The sequence below is a fragment of the Rhinopithecus roxellana genome, unplaced genomic scaffold (assembly GCF_007565055.1).
Source record: "Rhinopithecus roxellana isolate Shanxi Qingling unplaced genomic scaffold, ASM756505v1 contig225, whole genome shotgun sequence".
Classification (NCBI taxonomy): domain Eukaryota; kingdom Metazoa; phylum Chordata; class Mammalia; order Primates; family Cercopithecidae; genus Rhinopithecus; species Rhinopithecus roxellana.
Genome location: NW_022142017.1, coordinates 31,603 through 57,023, shown reverse-complemented (window position 1 = coordinate 57,023; position 25,421 = coordinate 31,603). Strand labels below are relative to the sequence as shown.

At 35.4% G+C, this 25,421-nt stretch overlaps 1 protein-coding gene across 1 annotated transcript in view; it reads right to left on the bottom strand.

Moving 5' to 3' along the window:
• Positions 1 to 358: 358 nt before the first annotated feature.
• LOC115895763 (ankyrin repeat domain-containing protein 36B-like) overlaps positions 359 to 25,421 on the bottom strand; it is a 37,499-nt gene continuing 12,436 nt past the window's right edge. Inside the window, exons 8-16 of the mRNA XM_030926376.1 lie at positions 20,272 to 20,345; positions 17,525 to 17,663; positions 9,609 to 9,822; positions 7,078 to 7,261; positions 5,026 to 5,940; positions 3,566 to 3,718; positions 1,329 to 1,399; positions 897 to 990; positions 359 to 398 (exon numbers count right to left, since the gene is read on the bottom strand). Coding sequence (XP_030782236.1) covers positions 375 to 398; positions 897 to 990; positions 1,329 to 1,399; positions 3,566 to 3,718; positions 5,026 to 5,940; positions 7,078 to 7,261; positions 9,609 to 9,822; positions 17,525 to 17,663; positions 20,272 to 20,345 — 1,868 coding nt within the window. The 3' untranslated portion in view covers positions 359 to 374. The remainder of the gene's footprint in view (positions 399 to 896; positions 991 to 1,328; positions 1,400 to 3,565; positions 3,719 to 5,025; positions 5,941 to 7,077; positions 7,262 to 9,608; positions 9,823 to 17,524; positions 17,664 to 20,271; positions 20,346 to 25,421) is intronic.

Here is a 25,421-nt window from a genome sequence, read left to right as displayed (position 1 = left end):
TGTTAGCCTTAAATCACTACCTTAACCTTGAGAAGTTGATGATGCCTTTGTTTTCTGAGAACAGTTTCAGTGTGCAGGCTGACAGTTCTATAGGGGTGGCAGAAGAAAAGTGTAGGGCCAGAAAAAAAGGGATACACAGACTTCTCAGGACTTTTTTAAAGCTATGGAACATGACGAATTAACAAGGCGTAAGTATACTCTTCCCTGTGAATGTTTATGTTTTCACATCTTTCACTAGATGTGTGTAAGAAAAAAATATTTAATGTAGCATTTATTAACCAAGCAATTGAGAGGAATACCACTCACTACTTAGAGTTTATTTCAGAAATCAATGATTTGAATTTAGTTCATAAATTTTGGCAACATACCTTCATCTACTTCCTGAACACCGGCAGCATCTGAAATCAATCAAATATTACTTATAATGTTTCAGTCAAACAAGGGACATTATCATGTAAACCCACTGTAAGTCATGGAGCATCTGTCCTGTAGACTGATCATCCCTAATCTAAAAATCTAAAATCCGAAATGCTCTACAATCTGAAACTCTCTGAGCACAGACATGACACCACAACTGCAGCGTTCCACACCCGACCTCATGTGACAGGCTGCGGTGAAAACAGTAAAAACTTTGTTACCTGCAAAAAATTACTGTAGAACATCGTAGAGAATTACCTTCAGGCTATGTGCATAATGTATATATGAAACATAAATGAATTTCATGTTTAGACTCAGGTACCATCCCCAAGATATTTCCTTAGGTATACACAAATATTCCAAAATCTGAAAAAAATCTACTTTTGGTCCCAAGCATTTTGGACAAGGGATATTTAACCCGTCCTACTGCAAAAATAAAATTCCTTTTCAGTATGACAGAAATGAAGAGACTGGCTTACCAAACTTGGACGCTGCAGGATTTTCTCAAGCCGCTCAATTTGGTCATCCTGTTTTTTAATAGTTTTTCTTATCATGGCATTTTCTATTTCAAGCCTAAAATGTGCATTTTAAAATAATTACTCTCACACATAAATTTTTTAACATCATGTAAATTCTACATGAACTTCTGAAGGTATAATTACACAAATGCTTAGCGATTGTAAAAGTAGATCATTGGACTACTGTGTCATTTTTCTACCTGCGTTTTGTTGATAATATGAAAAATTTAAGAATAATGTAGAAAAATGATGTATTTCAACATAGCTTACAAATGAAACTTCTTTGGCTTCACAAAGACATACTTATTATCATAACTGACACAATTTTCATACTACAGTGCTCTTTTGCTTTATCAATACTCAAGTTATTTTGTGTGCTGCTTCAAATTTTACCTGTGTGCATGGCCTTCCATCTTGTTAGTACATCTTATAGTAGCTGTAAGTTGATCCTGTATTTCTTGAATCTAAAACAAAGAATTAAAAAAAATTACATTTGGAAATGATCTAAATGTCCATTAGTAATGAATGAACCAACAAAATACATATAAAATGTTTTTAGACTATCACAATCTTTTTTATTTTAAAAAAGATCATAATCTAGTAGAAACCATCCCGTTACCTGTTTTTTGTAATTAATTAGAGTGGGACACTGCTACACCCCTTCAATCTGCATATTGTTTATGGCTACTTTTGTGCTATAACTGCAGGGCTGAGTTATTGCAACAAGGATCTTATGGCTCACGAAGCCTTAAAAAAATACTATCTGGCCCTTTACAGAAAAGTTCACTGACCCCTGCTCTAGGACTAAAACACAACATTCTTCTTGCTTTTGAATTACAGTTTATCAGATAAACACTCAAACTTACAAACTGGTAAAATGTGGAAAGATAAAGGATTACCTCATGCTAAGCATTTATATTTTGAATTCCAAACACTACCACATCAACTATAATTTTATTTTTTGTATGTATGCATTTAGTTTTATTATAGCAAAGCAACTTGCACATTTTTTAATATTTAAAACTAAACAAGCATCATCTTTCCTTTCTAGAGAAACAAGAAGAAAATTTAAAAATAAGCAGGAACAGGGACGGGCCCGGTGGCTCGCGCCTGTAATTCCAGCACTTTGGGAGGCCGAGGCCGGCGGCTCACGAGGTCGGGAGATTGAGATCATTCTGGCTAACACGGTTAAAACCCATCTCTACTAACAATACAAAAAATTAGCTGGGCACGGTGGTGGGCACCTGTAGTCCTAGCTACTTGGGAGGCTTAGGCAGGAGAATGGCATGAACCCAGAAGGCAGAGCTTGCAGTGAGCCGAGATCATGCCACTGCACTCCAGCCTGGGCAACAGAGCGAGCCTCCGTCAAAAAAAAAAAAAAAAAAAAAAAAAAAGGCAGAAACAAAATTAAAATCAACAAAGTCAGTTCCAAATAAGATCCTACAGTATCTTATTGACTCTCCCACTGAATAGCAGGACTCAAGTCATCATTAGGAGAGAAATAATTTAAAAGTGTCATCTTAAACTGCAAGGATGTCCATTAAACATGCCAAAGGAGAAGCCTTGTTGTCTAAATGACCACTTAACCAACCCAAACATCTCAAACCCATCCTTTGCTGACCTTCTATAACCCCCTTTTTAGTTTAGCTTTTTCTAAAACAAGAGAAAATAGATACATGTTGGCAAATGCCAACTGTCCATATTCATATAGAGACAGAGTGTGCTCTCTGAGCCCAATACCAAGAGAGAGTGAGGACTTTCATCAAAATCAAAATTGATTCAGTAGAATGGCCTTTCTGAACAAGTTAACCTGAAATCTATGAAATAAGTATACACAGGTTCTTTATTCATTCAGAAAAGTAGAGATTAAAAATAAGATAATTTCCTGAAACATTCCATTAGACATTATCCTCTGAATTAATCTGTCTTGCCTCACCATGCCAATAGAGAAATCACTAAAAACAGACTGTTTAACAGGGGGAAAAAAAAAACTCTCTGAACTTCTGTGAGAAATGATGCATAATTGTCAACTTTCGTAAGGTTAAATATTTAAGAAAAAAATGTATAAAAAATGGCAGAATGAAAGCCAGAGATTAAGATACAGGTGCAGGCCGGGTGCGGTGGCTTACACCTGTAATCCCAGCACTCTGGGAGGCCGAGGCGGGCGGATCACGAGGTCAGGAGATCGAGACCATCCTGGCTAACACGGTGAAACCCTATCTCTACCGAAAAAACAACAACAACAAAAAAATTAATCGGGCGTGGTGGCGGAAGCCTGTAGTCCCACCTACTCGGGAGGCTGAGGCAAGAGAATGGCGTGAACCCAGGAGGCGGAGCTTGCAGTGAGCTGAGATCTGGCCACTGCACTCCAGCCCCGGCGACAGAGCGAGACTCCGTCTCAAAAAAAAAAAAAAAAAAAAAAAAAAGATACAGGTGCAAATAAAGATAATAACATTTAAAAATAATAATAATGAAAATACAAAAAGACATGCACTATTCAATTTTAATAAAATTAATTATAATAAAAATACAAAAGAAAGCCATCCACTAAAATTAGTACCCCAAAACACTTTATATTAGTTAACCAGCTACAGATTAACAGTTATTGGCGTGCAAAGTTTCATACATACTTGACTTCTTGTCTGGCCTAATTTCTTCCTTGAATCCTGCATCTCATTTTCTAAATGGACGCTGTGACGCAATGAAGCATCCAGCAAAGCGTTTGTTGACAATTGTTTGTTTAAGACATCATTTCGTTTTTGCTGAAGTTGTCTCACAATTACCTGATGTTATTTTTGTTACTAATTTTACAAATCATCTTATTATTAAACCACTAATAATATTTAACTCGAAAGTATACACTTTGAAAAATATCACCACACAGACCGATTCACCTTCTTTTCCTCGTGTGTACTCATTCCTGTGTATTACTGAATCCAGTTAAGGATACAGAAGGTGTTATATTCCTGCCAAACTGGTATTGTTATTCACACAACATATTCAGTCCACTAGTCATTCCTCCCCTGATGAATTTGCAATGCTTAAAAACCTTCTGAAGTCTCAAAAAGAAATGAGTATGTGGGTGAGACTGATGGTAGTAAATTATACATTGTGGAATGACTTCCCTCTTTTTTGAAATTAGAAACTCAAATCAACCTCAGAGTTCCTCACATTAAATCATCTGCTTAAATCCTTCCGATAGATTTCTATCTCAGAAAAAAAGTAGAATTCCAGTGGCCTTAGATGCTCTAAGTAACCTGCCCTCCACCTCCCGCCCTGACTCAGCTGCTACGTCTCTCCTCCCTACTCACTCCATTCCTACTCTATGTGAATCCTGACACTCCTCATCAGTCTGAAATCTTCCTCAGTCTGAAAATTTGGGGATCCAGTGTCAAACTAATAAATCACAGATAGCTATGCCTCTCTTTGTCCTGGACAAAGTTATATCCAAATGATAGTAATTGAGCCTTGAAATAAAAACTATGAGCAAATTTTTTATTTAAAACCTGAAAATAAATTATAAATGCCAGTGGGAAGATTAAATTGAGATTGAAATAGTTTCAGATTTAAGTCAAATTGACATGAAGAAAAACAAAATTGTACCAACTAACAAATATTTAAAGCTACTGAAGAAAAATAATTATGAAATAGGGAATACACTTCAGTTCATCTGGGAAATCTGAAATTAACTGTCGAAGTACCCCACTTAATTGAATCAATTTCAAAATACCATTTTAGGTATGAGCATTTCCATATATCTGATTTATCATGGTCTTGAAATGTGGCAACATAAATACATTAAAATTATTATTCCAGCAGTATAAGACTACATTACTAATATTAGTCTACATTAACATTTTATAACTTAAAGTTGTATAAGTGACACATGAGTTTAATCAGAGGAAAGAATCTCTCAGTTTTAACTCTGACTTGCTGGAAACAAGGAATGTTTCTAAGCTGATATAGCAGATACATTTATCATATGTATCCTTTTTTATATTCAACTAGATCCAACATTTAGCTGTAACCAAATATTACTTCAAATTTTACTTCAGAAGTTTGAAAAGTACTTATTTTTCTTGACACTCACTTCTCTTTCTGCTTTCTCTTTTTCATTTTGGCGTTCTTTTTCTTTCAAATGATTCAATTCATTGACCAACCTCTTACTCTCTTCTTGTAGTAAAAGACGGCGCTTTCTGCACTCAGCTTGAACGTTTTGTACTCTAGCATCACATCTGGCTTGAATATTAAGTATTGCTTTTTCTTGATTGTCAGCTTTGTTGCGAGCATCATCCAGTTGTTGTTGAAGCAACATATTTTGTTTTGCTAGTTGACAAAATCTTTCCTGCTTTTCTATGCATTTTTCCATTTTATCAAATTCATTTTTGTACATTTCTTCAATGTCCTTTATTTGACACTGTTTCTGGTTTAGTTCTCTTTGTACATGTTCAAAAACCAAAGCCTTTTCTTTCACAGCCTCTCTTGTGTAATGGAGCTCAGTTTCGAGGACTCTGACCTTACTCTCAGCTTTAGAAAGTTGCTGAGAAAGAGTCAGAACACAAGAATTCGAACTTTCCAGTAAATTACACCATTTATCTACTGTGCCCTGGAAAGCAAGCTCTTGGTCTCTTTCTGATGAGTGACTTTGATCATGATCAGATAGAGCAGCATTCAGTCTAGAACGGTATGATTCCGTTTCTGTTTCCATTCTTTGCCTGCTCTGTCTTTCCTTCTCCAGTTTGGAACGGAGCGTTGCGTTCTCACCTGTCAGAGCAGCAAGCTGTCCACTATAATCAGCAATCGTTTTTGCTAATGTTACCTCATTCGATTTTAGAGCCTTTTGAAGGTCTTCATGCTTTCTTTTCATAATTTCAACGTCTTTTAAGTATTTCTTTTCCAGGTTTTGGTTTTTTAGTGTGTCTATTTCCAGTCTGAGCTTGGCAATTTCATCTTCCATCAAGTGGTTTTCATGCAGCAGGTCTTCTTTTTTATCAGTATCGGAAATCTAAGTAAAACAAAGAAAACTTGTGACTAGTACCCAATAGGATAACATATTGTGATTGCTTTTGAAATTAAATAATAACCTGTGCATTTATACAATGAGAGGGTTGCCATAACTGGATATCTAACTGGGAAAAAAGAAGTGGAGTCAAAACCTCAAACCTCAAAAAGCATTAATTCCCGAAAGTTCAAAAGTTTATTTGAAGACAGTGAACCCATGAAAGCAAAAAAAAAAAAAAAAAAAAAAAAAACCCTAGAAAATTTTTTTAAATTTCAGAATTAAAAAAGGCTTTTACTGAATTACAACAAATTGCAAAGCATAAAGAATTAATAACTATGATCATGTTAAAAAATTGGGTTTACACTCTAACATCTAAGCTATACATCTCCCTATAGTGAGAGCCTTAGCTTGGCAGATATTTGGACAGATGAATGACATTTTCCAAATTCTTTAACTTCCCTTTTTCTAAAATATGGTATAGATATTCTACTTTTCTAATACTGTTATGGTCAGTTTTAAGAATGACATTTATTGATAAATGATAAGTCTAGGCATTGTACTAAGCACTTTTACATGCACAAATCAATGAACTCATTTAGTTATAATTCTATAGCAAAAGGTTAAAAATATAAGCAAGCCGCAGGACTTTTCCCAGCTTTTCTGACTCTACTTCTAGTGCTCTTCCACCAAATCAGTTACTTCTGTGAGGTAGATATAGACACACAAAAATAATCTTTTATTTCAAAACACCAAAAGTCAAGAAAATTAAATTTATAAAGCTCTTCTTACAAAATCATGAGATTATTTGCTATTGTGATCACTTTTATTTCCTTTCCATAATATTTGAAACAGTAATTAACATGAAATAGGGGAAAATATGCTGAACTATGTCACTAGGAACAAAATACTTACAATATCATTAAGTATACATTGCAGAATAGCATTGTTTTCAAAAGGTCTTTGAACTAAAATAAAATATTTCAAGATTATAAATAATTATAGCTATAAATGCCATGATTCACTTTTAAGATGAAATACAATTTGGGGTTTGTTTAGGCTTAAATAATATACATTAAATGAAAGAGATATTATAAGTAACATTAAAAAAAGGAGAAATATGAAGTTTTACCATTTATTTACCTGATTTGAATTCTTTCCTACACTCTTCAATTCCATCTCCAGTGATGTGACAGCCAGTTTAAGTTGTTCTGTCACATCAGCTTCTATCTTATATTGCTCTTCTGTTGTTCTTAACTTTTCCAAAACTTTTTGGTGCAACTCTTCAACATTTCTTCTTTTCTCTTTTTCTTGCTGTATGGCAGATCTGTAAATATACTTATCTTAGTATTTATTTTATCAGTGAGGAGTAAGCTTTAATTTTTTATCTTGCGCAAATTCCTACCTAAGGGGTACCATGGATTCTCATCAGATGGGTTTTATTTGACCCTGTATATTGTGAGTTGCTTTTCAATCTGACTCTGGCATAACATTATGAGACAGGGAAGCAAATATTTAATCCAAAATATTTTTCCTTGCCATACCTTGAAATTGCCCTGCAAAGTCTCTTGTGGGAAAAATCCACATTCTATAGAGAACCCCCTTGCCCCTTTGTTTTCCTTCCTTTCTATGAAGATCCAGGAGATAATCAGCTAAGAGCCAGGCACCCTTTTTAAAAGATCCCATAAGAAAATATTTTACAACCTGCTCTCTGTGAAGTCTACTGAGAGATTCCTCTGCACAAGAAAACTTGGTCCCCACAATCATTCACCTTAACCTGAACATTTCTTTCCATTAATCCCGGGTCTTCAAATAAACTCAACCAATTGCCAACCAGAAAATGTTTAAATTTGTCTATAGCCTGGAAGCCCCTGCTTTGAGTTGTCCTGCCTTTCTGAACCAAACCAATGTATTTCTTAAATGTATTTGATTGATGGTTCATGCCTCTCTAAAATGTATAAAACCTAGCTGTGCCCTGACCACCTTGGGCACATGTTCTCAGGACCTCCTGAGGGCTGTGTCAGTGGCCATGGTCATTCGTATTTGGCTCAGAATAAATCTCTTCAAATATTTTAGAGTTTGACTCTCTTTGTTGATATTAGAAAATAAAACATTCTTATGTTGGCTTATTATCCTAAAAAAGTTCCTACGTTCTTAAATACTATTTTTCTTTCTAGTTCTCATGTTTGTAATTTCTCACCTCAATCTCATCCAAAGGACATGTATAAGTTGAAATGTATTGACAAAAGAACATCCTGCATAAGTTTCTGTTACTAGTAACTCTAGCAAATATTAGGAAAAAAGATGCTGAAAATTATTCAGTAAAATTACAAGATAAAAATTACCTTTTCTTCATACAGTAATTTCTCCTCAATTAGGATGAATCATTTAGAGTAATTAACATAAAGTAACTTTTTATAAACAAGTTGATACATTCACTAGAAATATATTTTCACCTTCATGAAACATTCATTGCAAGTATCCCTAAACAAAATCTACATTGTAAGATAGCACTTTTGATGTCTTTATGAAATATATGTCAGCAGATTAGTATAATCCAAGACTAGGTTAAGAATGTAATGTGTTACCCCCTACACTTTTTAAGATTGTTTTTTGGGCAACACTTTCAATCTATCCTGTTGATTAGTATGTATTTTATAAACAATTTTAAAATCTATTTTGGAACAACACAAGATCTAATATTGAATTAAACAATAAATAATAATAAGCATCTTCAGCATAAAACTTTGAATTAATTTTATCTACATAGCAGAGGGATGTTAAATAAGCTAATCAGTAAACACTTTCCATTTTACTTTTTATTCCCTGCATATTAAGAATAAAACTGGATAATTTTTTTTTTTTTTGACAGGGAGTCTCACACTGTCACTGGGCTAGAGTGCAATGGTGCAATCTCAGTTCACTGCAACCTCTGCCTCTCAGGTTCACGGGATTCTCCTGCCTCAGCCTCCTGAGTAGCTGGGATTACAGGTGCACACCACCACGCCTGGCTAATTTTTTGTGTTCTTAGTAGAGACAGCATTTCATTATGTTGGCCAGACTGGCCTTAAACTCCTGACCTTGTGATCTGCCCACCTCGGCCTCCCAAAGTGCTGGGATTACAGGTGTGAGCCACCTTACCCGACTGATAATTTTTAAAATAATTATTCTGGATAAAGAAAAATATCTATTTTATACCCTGTTGATTGAATTACAAATTAATATAAACTTTCTTAAGAACAATTTAGAAATATGGATCAAAGATCTAAAACAGATCTCAAAGTTTCTGTACTTTAACCAGAAGAATTTATCCAAAGTAAATAATTAAAAATGTAGAAAACTATGTGTAAATAAAAGATGTTCCTTGTAGCATTAATACAAAAACTTTTTAAAACCTAAAATTCAATTCATCAATTAAATAATGAGATTTCCAAAGGGTAAAATTCTATACAGCCATTAAAATTATGACTTAAAAGAATATGCATTTAATTATTAGAGAAGTATTTACAATTAAGAACTTGTGATATTATATCCAATAATTTCATACTCCATAAGATTAAGAAACTTTTTTCCCTGTAAATCCTAGAAGGGAAGTTAGCAATTACAAAAATTTTCCTTATACGTCTTTAGTATAAAACAAAGAGTTCAAACATTTCTTTAGAACAAGGTCATACCTCACACGACAGAGTTCTTGTTCGCATTCAAGGTTTTCATGCTCTAAGCACGATTTTATTTCTTCTTTTTCAGATAGTCTCTTCTGTAGTACACTAATCTTATTTTTCATTTTTTGAATTTTTACTGTAAGTCGCTCACAGTGATTATCTGTAAGTTTTATTGATCTTTTACAAAAATGAAATGTATTTTTAATTTTTGATAGGTGAACACAATCTGTAACCAGGAAAAAACAAAATAGAGATAAAATACTTGAGTAAGTTTTTGGATATAAGGGACTGTGCATTTTTAACATGCATTCATTCATACATTGAGCAAATATGTACATATTGAGTGCCTACAAGGTAGAAGATATTATACTAAGATCTGCAGATAAGACAACACCTCTGCTATTGTTTTAGCTTAAAGCATAATGAAGAACCAAGATAAAAAGGTGACAATTATAAACTCAGGTCCTGTAAAAAAAAAAAAAAAAAAAAAAAAAAAAAAAAAAAAAACATAGTTATATGACTGCAGAAGATAATTTGATTTATACTTCACCCAGGGAAGATTTCCCTGAGGAAGAGATACTACACTGAGAAATGAAGGATGAGAAAGAAGCAGTTAGGCAAAAAGGAAAGCAAAGCACTCTGGCCAGTTTACAGCATGTGCTGTGCTGAAGCTCTGCTGCAATCTACTACTAGCTCTGATGGAGTAACGGATAGGATTTTTCATCTTACCTGAAACAATCAAAAACAAAACAGACAAAATACATTAAGCAATGATTTTCAACACAGTGCGCTTCAGGCCATGAAAATGGTAGGTGATCACTGTAAGACAGAAAACATATAGAAAGCCACACAAATGTCCCAGCTCTTTTGACAGAGTTTTGACAGGGGTTCAAGGCCATGACGAAGGGAGAAAATCTGACATAGAGCTGGGGTTATGAAGCTGAGAGGCTAGTAAAACCAAAGCAGATACAGATCACAGGACAGAAAACTGGAGAGAAGAAAGCAGTACAGGAAACAAATCCTGGAGATGTGCAGAGATTCCCTCTTGGGTATTTAGTGGAGTAATGAAAAGTGCTTGTGTGCTAGGAAACTTCCTAAGAACAGTGGAAAATAAAATGTAAAAGAAACAGTTAAAGAAAATCAGCAGAAACTATGCCTGGGGTTCACACAATGACTGGAAGAGGGTCCATTCCCATGCGCCAGGCCAAAATACCTCATACTTCACATGACAATGAATACTCAGAAGGGTCTTGCCTCAGGAGTGAGGAATTACCCCAAACCTAAAGGCAAGAATGGAAAGATTATGAGTAAATCTCTGTACTCCAAATAAAACTCAAGACAGTAAGTGGAGGCAGGGAAGGTATTTTTTTTTTAAAAAACAGACCATACTTGTGGAGATGCAAATTGCATTGTCAGAAGTAAAAACTATAGTGGATGGAAATAAACACAAATTAGAGATGACAAAGGAAAATATTCCTAAATTTGACACAATAAACTGTGAGAAACTTTCAAGCAGTTAATGGACAACTCCCTAAATAAAAAAAGAAGAGATAGAAAAACAATTAAAGGAAAAAATGGCCGAAAATATTCTAACCTTAATACAAAGCATAATTCCACAGATTCAGGAAGGAAGTGTCTGGGACAGAAAAAACTGAAAATGTATCATTGTCATTTTTATACCATCTATGATGTATAGTATTACTGAAGGTGGAGTGTGATAAGTTAAAATGATATACTAAAAATCCTAAACATTAATATAGCAAAACAGTTATCCCTAATAAACCCAAAAATATATGCAAAATTGAATCATAAAAAATAGTTGACTAATCTAAAAGAAAGCACAAAAAGAAGGGGAACAAAGAACAGCTGGAACTAATAGCAACCAAACAGCTACTAGACAAATATAACTATTATCAATGACATTATAAATGACACTTGTCTAAGAACCTCAACTCAAATGCAGACTGTCAGGCTCAGTAAGAAAGCAAGACCCAACTACAGGCTGCCTATAAGAAATGCACTTTAAATGTAAAGACAGAAATGGTTACAAGAATGGAAAAAGATACATGCTAACAGTTGCCAAGGGCAGCTGAGCAGGAGTGGGCTGTGTCAATACCAAAGTAGATTTCATAGCAAAAACAAACAAACAAACAAACAAAACCAGCAATAAATAACAAAAGGTCATGTCACAATAGTAAAAGGTTCAGTTAATCAACAAAACATAACAATCCTAAGTGTTTATGCACCTAATAACAAACCAGCTTCACAATAGATGAGACCAAGTGGATGGAACTACAAAAAGAAACAGACAATTTTTAAGTAATCTGAGGTTTCGATACTCTTTGCTCAATAAGTGATAGAACAAGAAGGCAGAAAATCAGCAAGAAGAGACTTGAACAACAGCACACTTTTCAAGTACCCATGGAACACTTACCAAAAATAGATCATATTTTAGGCCATACAACAACTCTCAACTAAAGGGTTGAGTCAGAAGGATTTAAGTCATACAAAGTGTGTGCCCTGACCACAAATCAATCAGATTAAAGTCCAATAACAAAAATAACTCTGGGAAATACTCAAATATTTGGAAACTAAGTAACACACATCTAAATAACCCTGGGTCAAACAAGTAATGAAAATGAAATAGAAATTAGAAAATATTCTGAACTGAATAAAAATTGGTCACCCAGAATTTGTGGAATGCAGCTACAGCTGTACTTGAATAGAAATTTTTTGCACTGCCAAATGTCTATATTAGAAGAGTCTCAAATCAATGACCTTGACTTCTACCTTAAGCAACTAGATAAAAGAAGAGTGAATTAAACCCAAAGCAAGCAGAAGAAAGGAAATTATAAACATCTGCTGTGGTCTGAATGTTTGTCTTCCCCAAAATGTATATGCTGAAAGCCAATCACAATGTGACTGTATTAGAAGGGGTGACTTTTACATGAGCCAAGCCCTCATGAACAGAATTAGTGCTTAGTGCTCTTATACAACAGACCCCAGATCTCCTTCACCCCTTCTGCCAAGTGAGGGCGCAGAGAAAAAGAATTCATTCATGAACCAGGACATGTTCCCGAACCATATACCAAATCCGACAGCATTTGGATCTTGGACTTTGCTGACCCTAGATCTGCGAGAAATCAACTTCTGTTGTTTGACCCAGTCTATGGTATTTTGTTATGCTGTTGGTTTCAGAAGAAACAATAGAAAAAAATCAACACAAAACACTTGGAGGAGATCAATAAATGTGATAAAGCTCCATTTAGCCAGGCTGCTCAGAAAAAAAGAAAAAATACAAATTACGAATTTCAGAAATAAACAAAATGACATTATTATACATTCTACAGATACTAAAAATATAACAAGATATTATAATTTCTATGTAAGTAAACATGGCAACTTAGATAAAATTAACAAATTCCTTTTTTTTTTTTTTTTTTTTGAGATATAGCGTCTCGCTCTGCCCCCAGGCTGGAGTGCAGTGGCCGGATCTCAGCTCACTGCAAGCTCCGCCTCCCGGGTTCACGCCATTCTCCTGCCTCAGCCTCCCGAGTAGTTGGGACTACAGGCGCCCGCCACCTCGCCCAGCTAATTTTTTTGTATTTTTAGTAGAGACGGGGTTTCACCGTGTTAGCCAGGATGGTTTCAATCTCCTGACCTCGTGATTCGCCCGTCTCGGCCTCCCAAAGTGCTGGGATTACAGGCTTAAGCCACCGCGCCCGGCCAACAAATTCCTTTTAAAATGAAAATTAGCAAATCTCAATCAAGAAGCAATAGATAACCTGAATTGCCCTATATCTATAAAAGAAAGTTAAGTCATAGTTAAAAACCTTGCTAAAAGAAAACTCCAGACCCAGCTAGCTATGTTGATGAATTCTACAAAACATTTCTGGAAGAAAATAATACAATTATACACAAACTCTCCCAAAAGAAACAGAAAGAAGAGTATATCTCAACTGAGTGTGTAATGTTAGCATTACCCTGAACCAAAACCAGAAAATATTACCAACAAGAAAATTCCCTCATGAGCATGAATGTAAAAATTCAACCAATTTGTGATGCAACGAAGACATCCTCCAATAGTGGAGTGAATAAACTGTGGTGAAACAGCCATATGGTGGAATATCACTCTACACATAAAGAAATGAGAAATCAATTCATGAAAACATGTGAATGAACCTTAAATGCACATTACCAAGTGACGTATGATAATCTGAAAAGGCTACTTACTGTATGATTCCAACCATATGATCAGGAAAATGCAAAACTATGGATAAAGTAAAAGTGTGCCAAAGGGTGAGGGACGGCAGGAATGGATACATAGGCAGAGCACAGAGGATTTTTGGGGAAGTCAAAATAATTTCTATAACATGGATACACATCATTGTACCTTTGTCCAAACCCATACATATACAGTACCAAGAGTGAACCCCAATGCAAATTATGGGCTTTGGGTAACTGTAATGTGTCAATTTAGGCTCATCTGTCATAGCAATGACCACTATGGTGAAGGACACTGGTAATGAGGGAGGCTACACATGTGTTGGGGTGGGGGTATACAAAAGAATATCCAAACCTGCCTCTCAATTTTGCCAGGAACATAAAACTGGTCTAAAAAATAAAAGTCTTTATAATACATTCTAAATGAGACTTTAATAAGTTTAATCCAATAGTATAATAAAAAGGTAATACATCATAAACAAAGGGGGTTTATTCCAGAAAAGGAAGGGTTGGCTTAACGTTGAAACATCATCCTTATTTAGCAGAAAATGAACTAAAAGAGAAGGCCCACAGGATCATCCCAACAGATAAGAGGTATCTGATAAAATTTACTCCTGATATTTCAAAGAAGAAACACTCTCAGCAACATAAGAATCCAAGGGAAGTTCTTCAGCATGATAAACAATGTCTATGATGAATCTGCAGCTAACGTGCATCATAGTGAAAAACTGAATGCATTTCCCATAAGATGAGGAACAACACAGGAATGTTTGCTTTCACTACTTGTATGTAGTATTGTTCTGAAGATTCTAGTTAATGCAGTCAGGCAAGAAAAAGAAATAAGAGGCATCCAGGTTTAAAAAAAGAAATAAAATTGTCTTTATACACAACCGTGACCATACAACAGGTATGGGTAAACCCCAACCTGTGGGCCAGCTTCTTGTCTATGTCAATAAGCTTTTACTGGAACACAGCTGTGTTCATTAATTTATGGATGGTCTATGGCTGCTCTCATACTAAAATGGCAGAGTTTATCAGCTGCAAAAGAGACCCTTTTGCCACAAGTCTAACATATTCACTATCATTAGTAAGAGGGTAGTTTGAGAAAGAAAGGTTTAACAACCTTTTGTCTGTGAAGAAAATCTGATCAAATCTACCAAGAATGTGCCAGAACTAATAAGTGAGTTTAACAAGATTGAAGGTTACAAATTCAATATTGAAGAATTAACTGTATTTCTATATGCTAGTAATAAACAAATCAAAATTTTAAAACTATCATTTTCTATAGCTTTATAAAAATGTATATTCGGATTAACAATGCTCAACCTGTATAAAGTCAAGAACATCTACACTAACTAAACTATCATTTGCAACTTCATCAAAAATGAAATACAGATAAATCTGTTAAAATATGAAAAGACCTGTAAACTAAAAACTGCAAAATACTACTGAGAAAATTAAATATTACTTCTATAAAAGCAGACATACACTTTATTGAGTAGAAAGATTCACTATTGTTAAGATGTCAGTTCTCCCCAAATCTATAAATATGACACAATCCCAACTTAATTTCCAACAAGCAAGCAGTCTTTATTTTATTGATAAGCTGATTCTGAAGTTCACGTAAAAATGCAAAGGATCTAGCATAGTCAAAACAGAACAAAGAACAGAATTAGAGGATTCATTTCAAGAATTTCTATAAATCAATAGTAATCAAAACAGTGTGCCACAGGTACAGGCTGAGTATCCCTTATTCAAAATGCTTCAGACTACAAGTTTTTCAGATTTTGGATTTTGGAATATTTGCACATACATGATGAGATATCTTGGGGATAGGACCCAAGTCTAAACACAAAACACATTTATTTTTCACATTTACCTTATACACAAAGACTGAAGGTAATTTTAAACAATACTTTTAATAATTTGGGGCATGAAACAATGTTTGTATACATGAGGTCGGATGTAGAATTTTTCTGCTGTGGCATCTATATTGGCAATCAAAAAGTTTGGGGTTTTAGAGCACTTCAGATTTGGGATAGTTTAAATTAGTAATGCTCCACCTGCATAAAGAAAGTCAAATATAGAAAATCCCCAACTTAAGGTGGTTTGACTTATTGACTTTACAGTGGGTTCACTGAAGTATTAAATTGCTTGTGACTCAAACACTGGGTTTACCACAATTTGAGAAGCATCTGTAAGTTAATAAAACTCAATAGAGAGTCTAGAAATACATAACACATATGCAACCAGCTTATGTTTGACAAAGGCATGATGGCAATAGAGTGGAGAAATGATAGCCTTTCAACATGTGGTGCTGGAACAACTGGCCGTCCATATCCAAAAAGTGAACTTGAATCCATACCTCACCTCACTCCATATACAATAGGAAACTCAAAAATGGAACATAGATTTCAATGTAAGATCCAAATCTATAAAATTTCTACAACAAAGCATAGGAAAAAATCTTTGTAACCTTGTGCTAGGCAAACATTTTTTACATATGGCAAAAAATGCAAAATCTGTAATTCAACAAACAATTAAATTGGACTTCATTACGATTAAAATCTTCTGCTCTTCAAAAGATACTACACAAAGCAAGTGAAAAGTCAACCCAAAATCTGGAAAAAAAATACCCTTGTAAAAAAGTAGCTAAAAAGTAATAGTATCCAAATACATACAGAATTATTAAAACTCAACAGGTAAGAAAACATCAACCTAATTTTCTAAATGGCAAAAGATTTGAAAAGACAGTTCAACAAAGAAGATATACAGATGGCAAATAAACATGGAAAGATGCTCAACATTTTAGTCATTAGGATCGTGTACATTAAACCCACAATAATATACATAATACACCCATCAGAAAGACTAAAATTTAAAAAGATAAATACAGCAATACTGTGACAACATAGCAACTGGAATGGTCATTTACTGCTGATGAGAATAGAAAATAGTACAAATGTTTTAGAAAATCATTTAGCAGTTTTTAAAAACAGGCATATGAAGGGCCATGAGGAGACTTTAGTGGGTGATGGATATATGTTGACTATCTTGATGATAGTAATAGTTTCACATGTGTATACATCTGTTAAACTTATCAAATGGTACCTTTTACATGTGTGCACTTTATCACATATCAATTACACCACACTAAAGCTACCGATTGTAGGAGCAAACACCTTAGACACTGGCTGTGACACAGAGAAGGGTATGCAATGATGCAGTATAAAGTTCAAGGATGGAGATCTGTACCTTATAGCAATAAATGGCAGCTGGGTTTTCAGCAAGCAGGTAACATGGTCAGATGTGATTTTTTACAACTACATAATTATGGTTGCAGAACAGGTCATGGTTTTGGAAGGCGGAATAGTAGGAAAGACAGTTACAAGGTTATCACAGTATTTCAGGTGGGAGGAAATGGTAACTTGACCATGAGTAAATGGGTAATGGCATAGAAGAGAAGCAGAGTAAACAAACACATTGGGCCTGCCATTCACACTGAGAAAAGTACAGTGAAATGATCATAGCTCTTTGACTGAAAGGGTACAAGACACAGTAGTTTTCATTCTATGTTGACATAAGGCATATTTCTGAGATGAACATTCTTGTAACATATCAGTACTGTATGGTACAGTGGTAAGCAATGTGTGCATACATTGCTATAGGATTAAAAAAGCCTTATATTTATGCATTGGTCCTACCTTTACACTTCATTTCATGTTGATCAATGAGTAATATAACTTTCTTACAATTGGAGCAAAGTGAGTCATCCTCTGAGGCTATTTGAGATGACTGAATTATGTCATCAAGGTCACCCCTAGAATGTATTTGGTTTTTCACCTAGAAAATAAACAACACTGTGTCAAAATGTCCCCAGAATATTTATAGCACATACTAAATGTACAGAAGTGGGAATTACCCATCTATTTATATGAGCACAAACACAGGTGCTTGTTCTGTACTTTTTTTTAAAAGCAATTTCCTTTATGTTGACTCTAGTTCAGCAGGTCACATGGTCTATGGAAAAATTAGTTTCCCAGTTCCTATGCCATTCAGAAAACTGACAGAGAGACTTGGGTTAATTAAGGAACAAAGATTAAGAAAATGTCTTCTTGAGCTTGAATTATTTTAATTGCAAAAACAATCTATTTCTACATACAATTATGTATTTAGATAACCCCATTTTACACAAGAGATTTTCATAAGTAAAAAATTCAAATGGATCAAATAATTGGTGAAGAGAAAAATCAGAGTAGCAGCAAGTGACCCTCTAAGTCTTTTTGAAGTTGAACTTTCTCCAAAGCCAGGAACTCTACTTTACTTGTAATATGCTTACCTCATTCTTAAATCTTTGCATGTATCACTTAATTCCACTTTTAGACATACTGCTGATGTTCTGTCACCATGTGGTGGAGAATAATGCACATTTTCTAAATCAAGTTTTATGCTTTCATACTTACTTGCACTATAGTTGTCATATAACGGCTTCTGGAACACATTCTATATTGGTTTTGTACTGTTGTGTTTGTAACAGCAGAAACGCCATGATCTTTTTTTTTTCTTAAATCACCGGCTTCATTTCTTTGGAGGAAGTAAGTCACATATCTAAAAGGCTTTTTGAATCACTAAATTGAGTCATATGTCCGATGTTTACTTTCCAATTAGTAGTATTTTGGGATTTTTTTTTTTTTTCCGGTCATTTGCCTAACAACCTATTTGTCTTCTTTTATTTCAACCATAACTACTTCTGGGTTTCTTGCCTTCGTACTTTCTGTATCATTATAAAATTTTTCCTTGTCTGGGTTAAAAACATGTTCAGTATCTGGTTTGTTGTCAAAGCTGGGGTGACTGGCAAGCATATTCTGGGGACCCAGAGTACGAATGAGATAGAAAGACATTTTTGAGACTGGGTTATTTTTGTTCAGGAAATATCTGAACTACTACAGAGATAGACATGCCAGATGCATCACTTTCCTGACAATCAGGTGAATCATTTGTCAAATTAGAGGGTATTTACTTAAGTTTGCTCTTCCTGTGGAGTTATTAGGTAGTTGCTCTTCCTCAATACAAGCAGTTTTGTAATTTTCACCAAAACTCTGCTTTATTTGTGATGAATTTTAAAGTTTTCGTTACCCTAATTTGTCTTGTTTGATCCACATGTTCTCATACTTTTGCACACAAGTAAGTCCTGCATATATAAAGAGGTCATTTCTATCACAATACTTTTTCAACTAGTTGTTGAGACAATTTTTGCACATGCAAAAGTGGAAGATAAATTTGCTAGTTTTTTTTCTCAGATGTCTTTTCTGTCAGAGTACATGTTTTAAAAATAACTTTTTCTTTAAATAATCAAGTGGAAAAAGAGAAAAATTAAAAAATAATTAAAGTTTAATATTAATCTTTTTAATCTACATTTTCCTACTCCCATATCACTGGATTGTAACTAAGAAGTGAAAAATAATTTGCATTAGCCTAAAATAGGTGAAAAACATAAACCATGAAATTTTAATTTGTCACTGTTTGTTTGGACTACACTTGACTAATTCATCATGTGTTAAATTTCCCAAAAATGAATTAGGAGATGACCATCACTTTAAAAGATTTTATCACTATACCTACAGTGTACACTCGAGTGCTTTTTCCAAAGATTACTAACTAGTGATCAGGCAAACTTTAAATTATTAGGAGCCAAAATCAACACCAGTCAGTAAGAAAAGCAAATTCTTACATTTTAATGCAAATTATATATTGTAATATGATTGACAGTGTTATATACTTATATAGATTATAGGCTTAAGTTCTAAGGTCTACTAATGACAGTGGATTTAATAAATTTAATAATATTTACAGATTTTCTATATTGAAATACATTAGGCAGTTATTGTTTGTATCCTAATACCAAAGGTGCCATTCTGCAAGGTATAATTCTCTTGATAGCCAGTTGGGTTGATTTTATGACCCATTCTCTCCCCGAACATAGAAACTGAAGTCAGAGATCCAAAGGGAAAATTAATTCTTAACTTTGGTATTAGTGACTGGCAATAAAAAAAACTGCAAAGTTTGAACCACTAGCAATAATTACTCCTTTAATCTGAATCCAATACAGTGATTGTCACTGTTAAATTGTTTATAATTTCTATTGCTTAAAATTGTAATTCAATATTTGATATTACCTTCTTTAATATAATAGGAAGTTATAAAAATAGAAGTGCAAACAATATCAGGAACTTTTAAACTCAATTCCAAGGGTAAAGATTAGATATACGTTATTATCGATTCCAACACTAAGTTTTATAACTAGTTTAAATGTTTTTAAAATGAAATATTAAATTATAATCAACTGATACTAAAAGGCTAATCCAAAGGTAAATTCATTTCAAATATGCTGTATTACCAAAGCAAGGAAAACAAGATTAAATCAGAAATTTGATTTTAAATTTTTACATACCCGTGGCTGGTTATTTTCATAGTCTTCAAGCCTCTTTTGTTCTCCCTCTGATGCCATTTCTAAGTCTTGTTCTACTAAAAAATATATATATTAAGTTAAACCGAGCTACACAGAACAGTTAGATAAAAGCCATAGTCGGCCGGGCGCGGTGGCTCACGCCTGTAATCTCAACACTTTGGGAGGCTGAGGCAGGGCGGATCACGAGGTCAGGAGATCGAGACCATCCTGGCTAACAAGGTGAAACCCCATCTCTACTAAAAACACGAAAAATTACCCGAGTGAGCTGGCGGGTACCTGGAGTCCCAGCTACTCGGAAGACTGAGGCAAGAGAATGGCTGAACCCGGGAGGCAGAGCTTGCAGTGAGCCGAGATCTCGCCACCACACCTCCAGCTTGGTGGGCAGAGCCAGACTCCGTCTAGAAAAAAAAAAAAAAAAAATCCATAGTCTTTCTAAAAGCAGAAAATAAAACTGTTTAAATGAAGCTTAATCTTTAGTATAATATTTACTTCTGCTTTTTTTTTTATTATTATACTTTAAGTTCTAGGGTACATGTGTATAACGTGCAGGTTTGTTACATATGTATACTTGTGCCATGTTGGTGTGCTGCACCCATCAACTCGTCAGCACCCATCAATTCGTCATTTATATCAGGTATAACTCCCAATGCAATCCCTCCCCCCTACCCTCTCCCCATGATAGGCCCCGGTGTGTGATGGTCCCTTTCCCGAGTCCAAGTTTCCTCATTGTTCAGTTCCCACCTATGAGTGAGAACGTGCGGTGTTTGGTTTTCTGTTCTTGTGATAGTTTGCTAAGAATGATGGTTTCCAGCTGCATCCATGTCCCTACAAAGGATGCAAACTCATCCTTTTTTATGGCTGCATAGTATTCCATGGTGTATATGTGCCACATTTTCTTAATCCAGTCTGTCACAGATGGACATTTGGGTTGATTCCAAGTCTTTGCTCTTGTGAATAGTGCCACAATAAACATACGTATGCATGTGTCTTTATAGCAGCATGATTTATAATCCTTTGGGTACATACCCAGTAGTGGGATGGCTGGGTCATATGGTATTTCTAGTTCTAGATCCTTGAGGAATTGCCATACTGTTTTCCATAATGGTTGAACTAGTTTACAATCCCACCAACAGTGTAAAAGTGTTCCTATTTCTCCACATCCTCTCCAGCACCTGCTGTTTCCTGACTTTTTAATGATTGCCATTCTAACTGGTGTGAGATGGTATCTCATTGTGGTTTTGATTTGCATTTCTCTGATACCCAGTGATGATGAGAACTTTTTCATGTGTCTGTTGGCTGTATGAATGTCTTCTTTTGAGAAATGTCTCTCCATATCCTTTGCCCACTTTTGATGGGGTTGTTTGTTTTTTCTTGTAAATTTGTTTGAGTTCTTTGTAGGTTCTGGATATCAGCCCTTTGTCAGATGAGTAGATTGCAAACATTTTCTCCCATTCTGTAGGTTGCCTGTTCACTCTGATGGTAGTTTCTTTTGCTGTGCAGAAGCTCTTTAGTTTAATTAGATCCCATTTGTCAATTTTGGCTTTTGCTGCCGTTGCTTTTGGTGTTTTAGACATGAAGTCCTTGCCCATGCCTATGTCCTGAATGGTACTACCTAGGTTTTCTTCTAGGGTTTTTATGGTATTAGGTGTAACATTTAAGTCTCTAATCCATCTTGAATTAAGTTTCATATAAGGAGTAAGGAAAGGATCCAGTTTCAGCTTCCTACTTATGGCTAGCCAATTTTCCCAGCACCATTTATTAAATAGGGAATCCTTTCCCCATTTCTTGTTTCTCTCAGGTTTGTCAAAGATCAGATGGCTGTAGATGTGTGGTATTATTTCTGAGGACTCTGTTTTGTTCCATTGGTCTATATCTCTGTTTTGGTACCAGTACCATGCTCTTTTGGTTACTGTAGCCTTGTAGTATAGTTTGAAGTCAGGTAGCGTGATGCCTCCAGCTTTGTTCTTTTGAGTTAGGATTTTCTTGGCAATGCGGGCTCTTTTTTGGTTCCATATGAACTTTAAAGCAGTTTTTTCCAATTCTGTGAAGAAACTCATTGGTAGCTTGATGGGGATGGCATTGAATCTATAACTTATCTTGGACAGTATGGCCATTTTCACGATATTGATTCTTCCTATCCAGGAGCATGGTATGTTCTTCCATTTGTTTGTGTCCACTTTTATTTCACTGAGCAGTGGTTTGTAGTTCTCTTGAAGAGGTCCTTTACATCCCTTGTAAGTTGGATTCCTAGGTATTTTGTTCTCTTTGAAGCAATTGTGAACGGAAGTTCATTCATGATTTGGCTCTCTGTCTGTTACTGGTGTATAAGAATGCTTGTGATTTTTGCACATTAATTTTGTATCCTGAGACTTTGCTGAAGTTGCCTATCAGCTTAAGGAGATTTTGGGCTGAGACAGTGGGGTTTTCTAAATATACCATCATGTCTTCTGCAAACAGGTACAATGTGACTTCTTCTTTTCCTAACTGAATACCCTTGATTTCTTTCTCTTGCCTGAGTGCCCTAGCCAGAACGTCCAACACTATGTTGAATAGGAGCAGTGAGAGAGGGCATCCCTGTCTTGTGCCAGTTTTCAAAGGGAATTTTTCCAGTTTTTGCCCATTCAGTATGATATTGGCTGTGGGTTTGTCATAAATAGCTCTTATTTTTTTGAGGTACGTTCCATCAATACCGAATTTATTGAGCGTTTTTAGCATGAAGGGCTGTTGAATTTTGTCTAAAGTCTTTTCTGCATCTATTGAGATAATCATGTAGTTCTTGTCTTTGGTTCTGTTTATATGCTGGATTACGTTTATTGGTTTGCGAATGTTGAACCAACCGTGCATCCCAGGGATGAAGCTGCTGAATCCGGTTTGCCAGTATTTTATTGAGGATTTTTGCATCGATGTTCATCAGGGATATTGATCTAAAATTCTCTTCTTTGGTTGTGTCTCTGCCAGGCTTTGGTATCAGGATGATGTTGGCCTCATAAAATGAGTTAGGGAGGATTCCATCTTTTTCTATTGATTGGAAGAGTTTCAGAAGGAATGGTACCAGCTCCTCCTTGTACCTCTGGTAGAATTCAGCTGTGAATCCAACTGGTCCTGGACTTTTTTTGGTTGGTAGGCTATTAATTATTGCCTCAATTTCAGAGCCTGCTATTGGTCTATTCAGGGATTCAACTTCTTCCTGGTTTAGTCTTGGGAGAGTGTAAGTGTCCAGGAAATTATCCATTTCTTCTAGATTTTCTAGTTAATTTGCGTAGAGGTGTTTATAGTATTCTCTGATGGTAGTTTGTATTTCTGTGGGGTCGGTGGTGATATCCCCTTTATCATTTTTTATTGCATCTATTTGATTCCTCCCTCTTTTCTTCTTTATTAGTCTTGCTAGCGGTCTGTCAATATTGTTGATCTTTTCGAAAAACCAACTCCTGGATTCAATGATTTTTTGGAGGGTTTTTTGTGTCTCTATCTCCTTCAGTTCTGCTCTGATCTTAGTTATTTCTTGCCTTCTGCTAGCTTTAGAATGTGTGTTTGTTCTTGCCTCTCTAGTTCTTTTAATTGTGATGTTAGAGTGTCAATTTTAGATCTTTCCAGCTTTCTCTTGTGGGCATTTAGTGCTATAAATTTCCCTCTACACACTGCTTTAAATGTGTCCCAGAGATTCTTGTATGTTGTATCTTTGTTCTCATTGGTTTCAAAGAACATCTTTATTTCTGCCTTCATTTCATTATGTACCCAGTAGTCATTCAGGAGCAGGTTGTTCAGTTTCCATGTAGTTGAGCGGTTTTGATTGAGTTTCTTAGTCCTGAGTTCTAGTTTGATTGCACTGTGGTCTGAGAGACAGTTTGTTATAGTTTCTGTTCTTGTACATATGCTGAGGAGTGCTTTACTTCCAATTATGTGGTCAATTTTGGAATAAGTGCGATGTGGTGCTGAGAAGAATGTATATTCTGTTGATTTGGGGTGGAGAGTTCTATGGATGTCTATTAGGTCCACTTGGTGCAGAGATGAGTTCAATTCCTGGATATTCTTGTTAACTTTCTGTCTCGTTGATCTGTCTAATGTTGACAGTGGAGTGTTGAAGTCTCCCATTATTATTATATGGGAGTCTAAGTCTCTTTGTAAGTCTCTAAGGACTTGCTTTATGAATCTGGGTGCTCCTGTATTGGGTGCATATATATTTAGGATAGTTAGCTCTTCCTGTTGAATTGATCCCTTTACCATTATGTAATGGCCTTCTTTGTCTCTTTTGATCTTTGATGGTTTAAAGTCTGTTTTATCAGAGACTAGTATTGTAACCCCTGCTTTTTTTTGTTCTCCATTTGCTTGGTAGATCTTCCTCCATCCCTTTATTTTGAGCCTATGTATGTCTCTGCATGTGAGATGGGTCTCCTGAATACAGCAGACTGATGGGTCTTGACTCTTTATCCAGTTTGCCAGTCCGTGTCTTTTAATTGGAGCATTTAGTCCATTTACATTTAAGGTTAATATTGTTATGTGTGAACTTGGTCCTGTCATTATGATATTAACTGGTTATTTTGCTCGTTAGTTGATGCAGTTTCTTCCTACCCTCAATGGCCTTAAATTTTGGTATGTTTTTGCAATGGCTGGTACCGGTTGATCCTTTCCATGTTTAGGGCTTCCTTCAGGGTCTCTTGTAAGGCAGGCCTGGTGGTGACAAAATCTCTAAGCATTTGCTTATCTGTAAAGGATTTTATTTCTCCTTCACTTATGAAACTTAGTTTGGCTGGATATGAAATTCTGGGTTGAAAATTCTTTTCTTTAAGAACGTTAAATATTGGCCCCCACTCTCTTCTGGCTTGTAGAGTTTCTGCCAAGAGATCTGCTGTTTGTCTGATGGGCTTCCCTTTGTGGGTAACCTGACCTTTCTCTCTGGCTGCCCTTAAGATTTTTTCCTTCATTTCAACTTTGGTGAATCTGGCAATTATGTGTCTTGGAGTTGCTCTTCTCGAGGAGTATCTTTGTGGCATTCTCTGTATTTCCTGAATTTGAATGTTGGCCTGCCCTACTAGGTTGGGGAAGTTCTCCTGGATGATATCCTGAAGTGTGTTTTCCAACTTGGTTCCATTTTTCCCCTCACTTTCAGGCACCCCAATCAGACGTAGATTTGG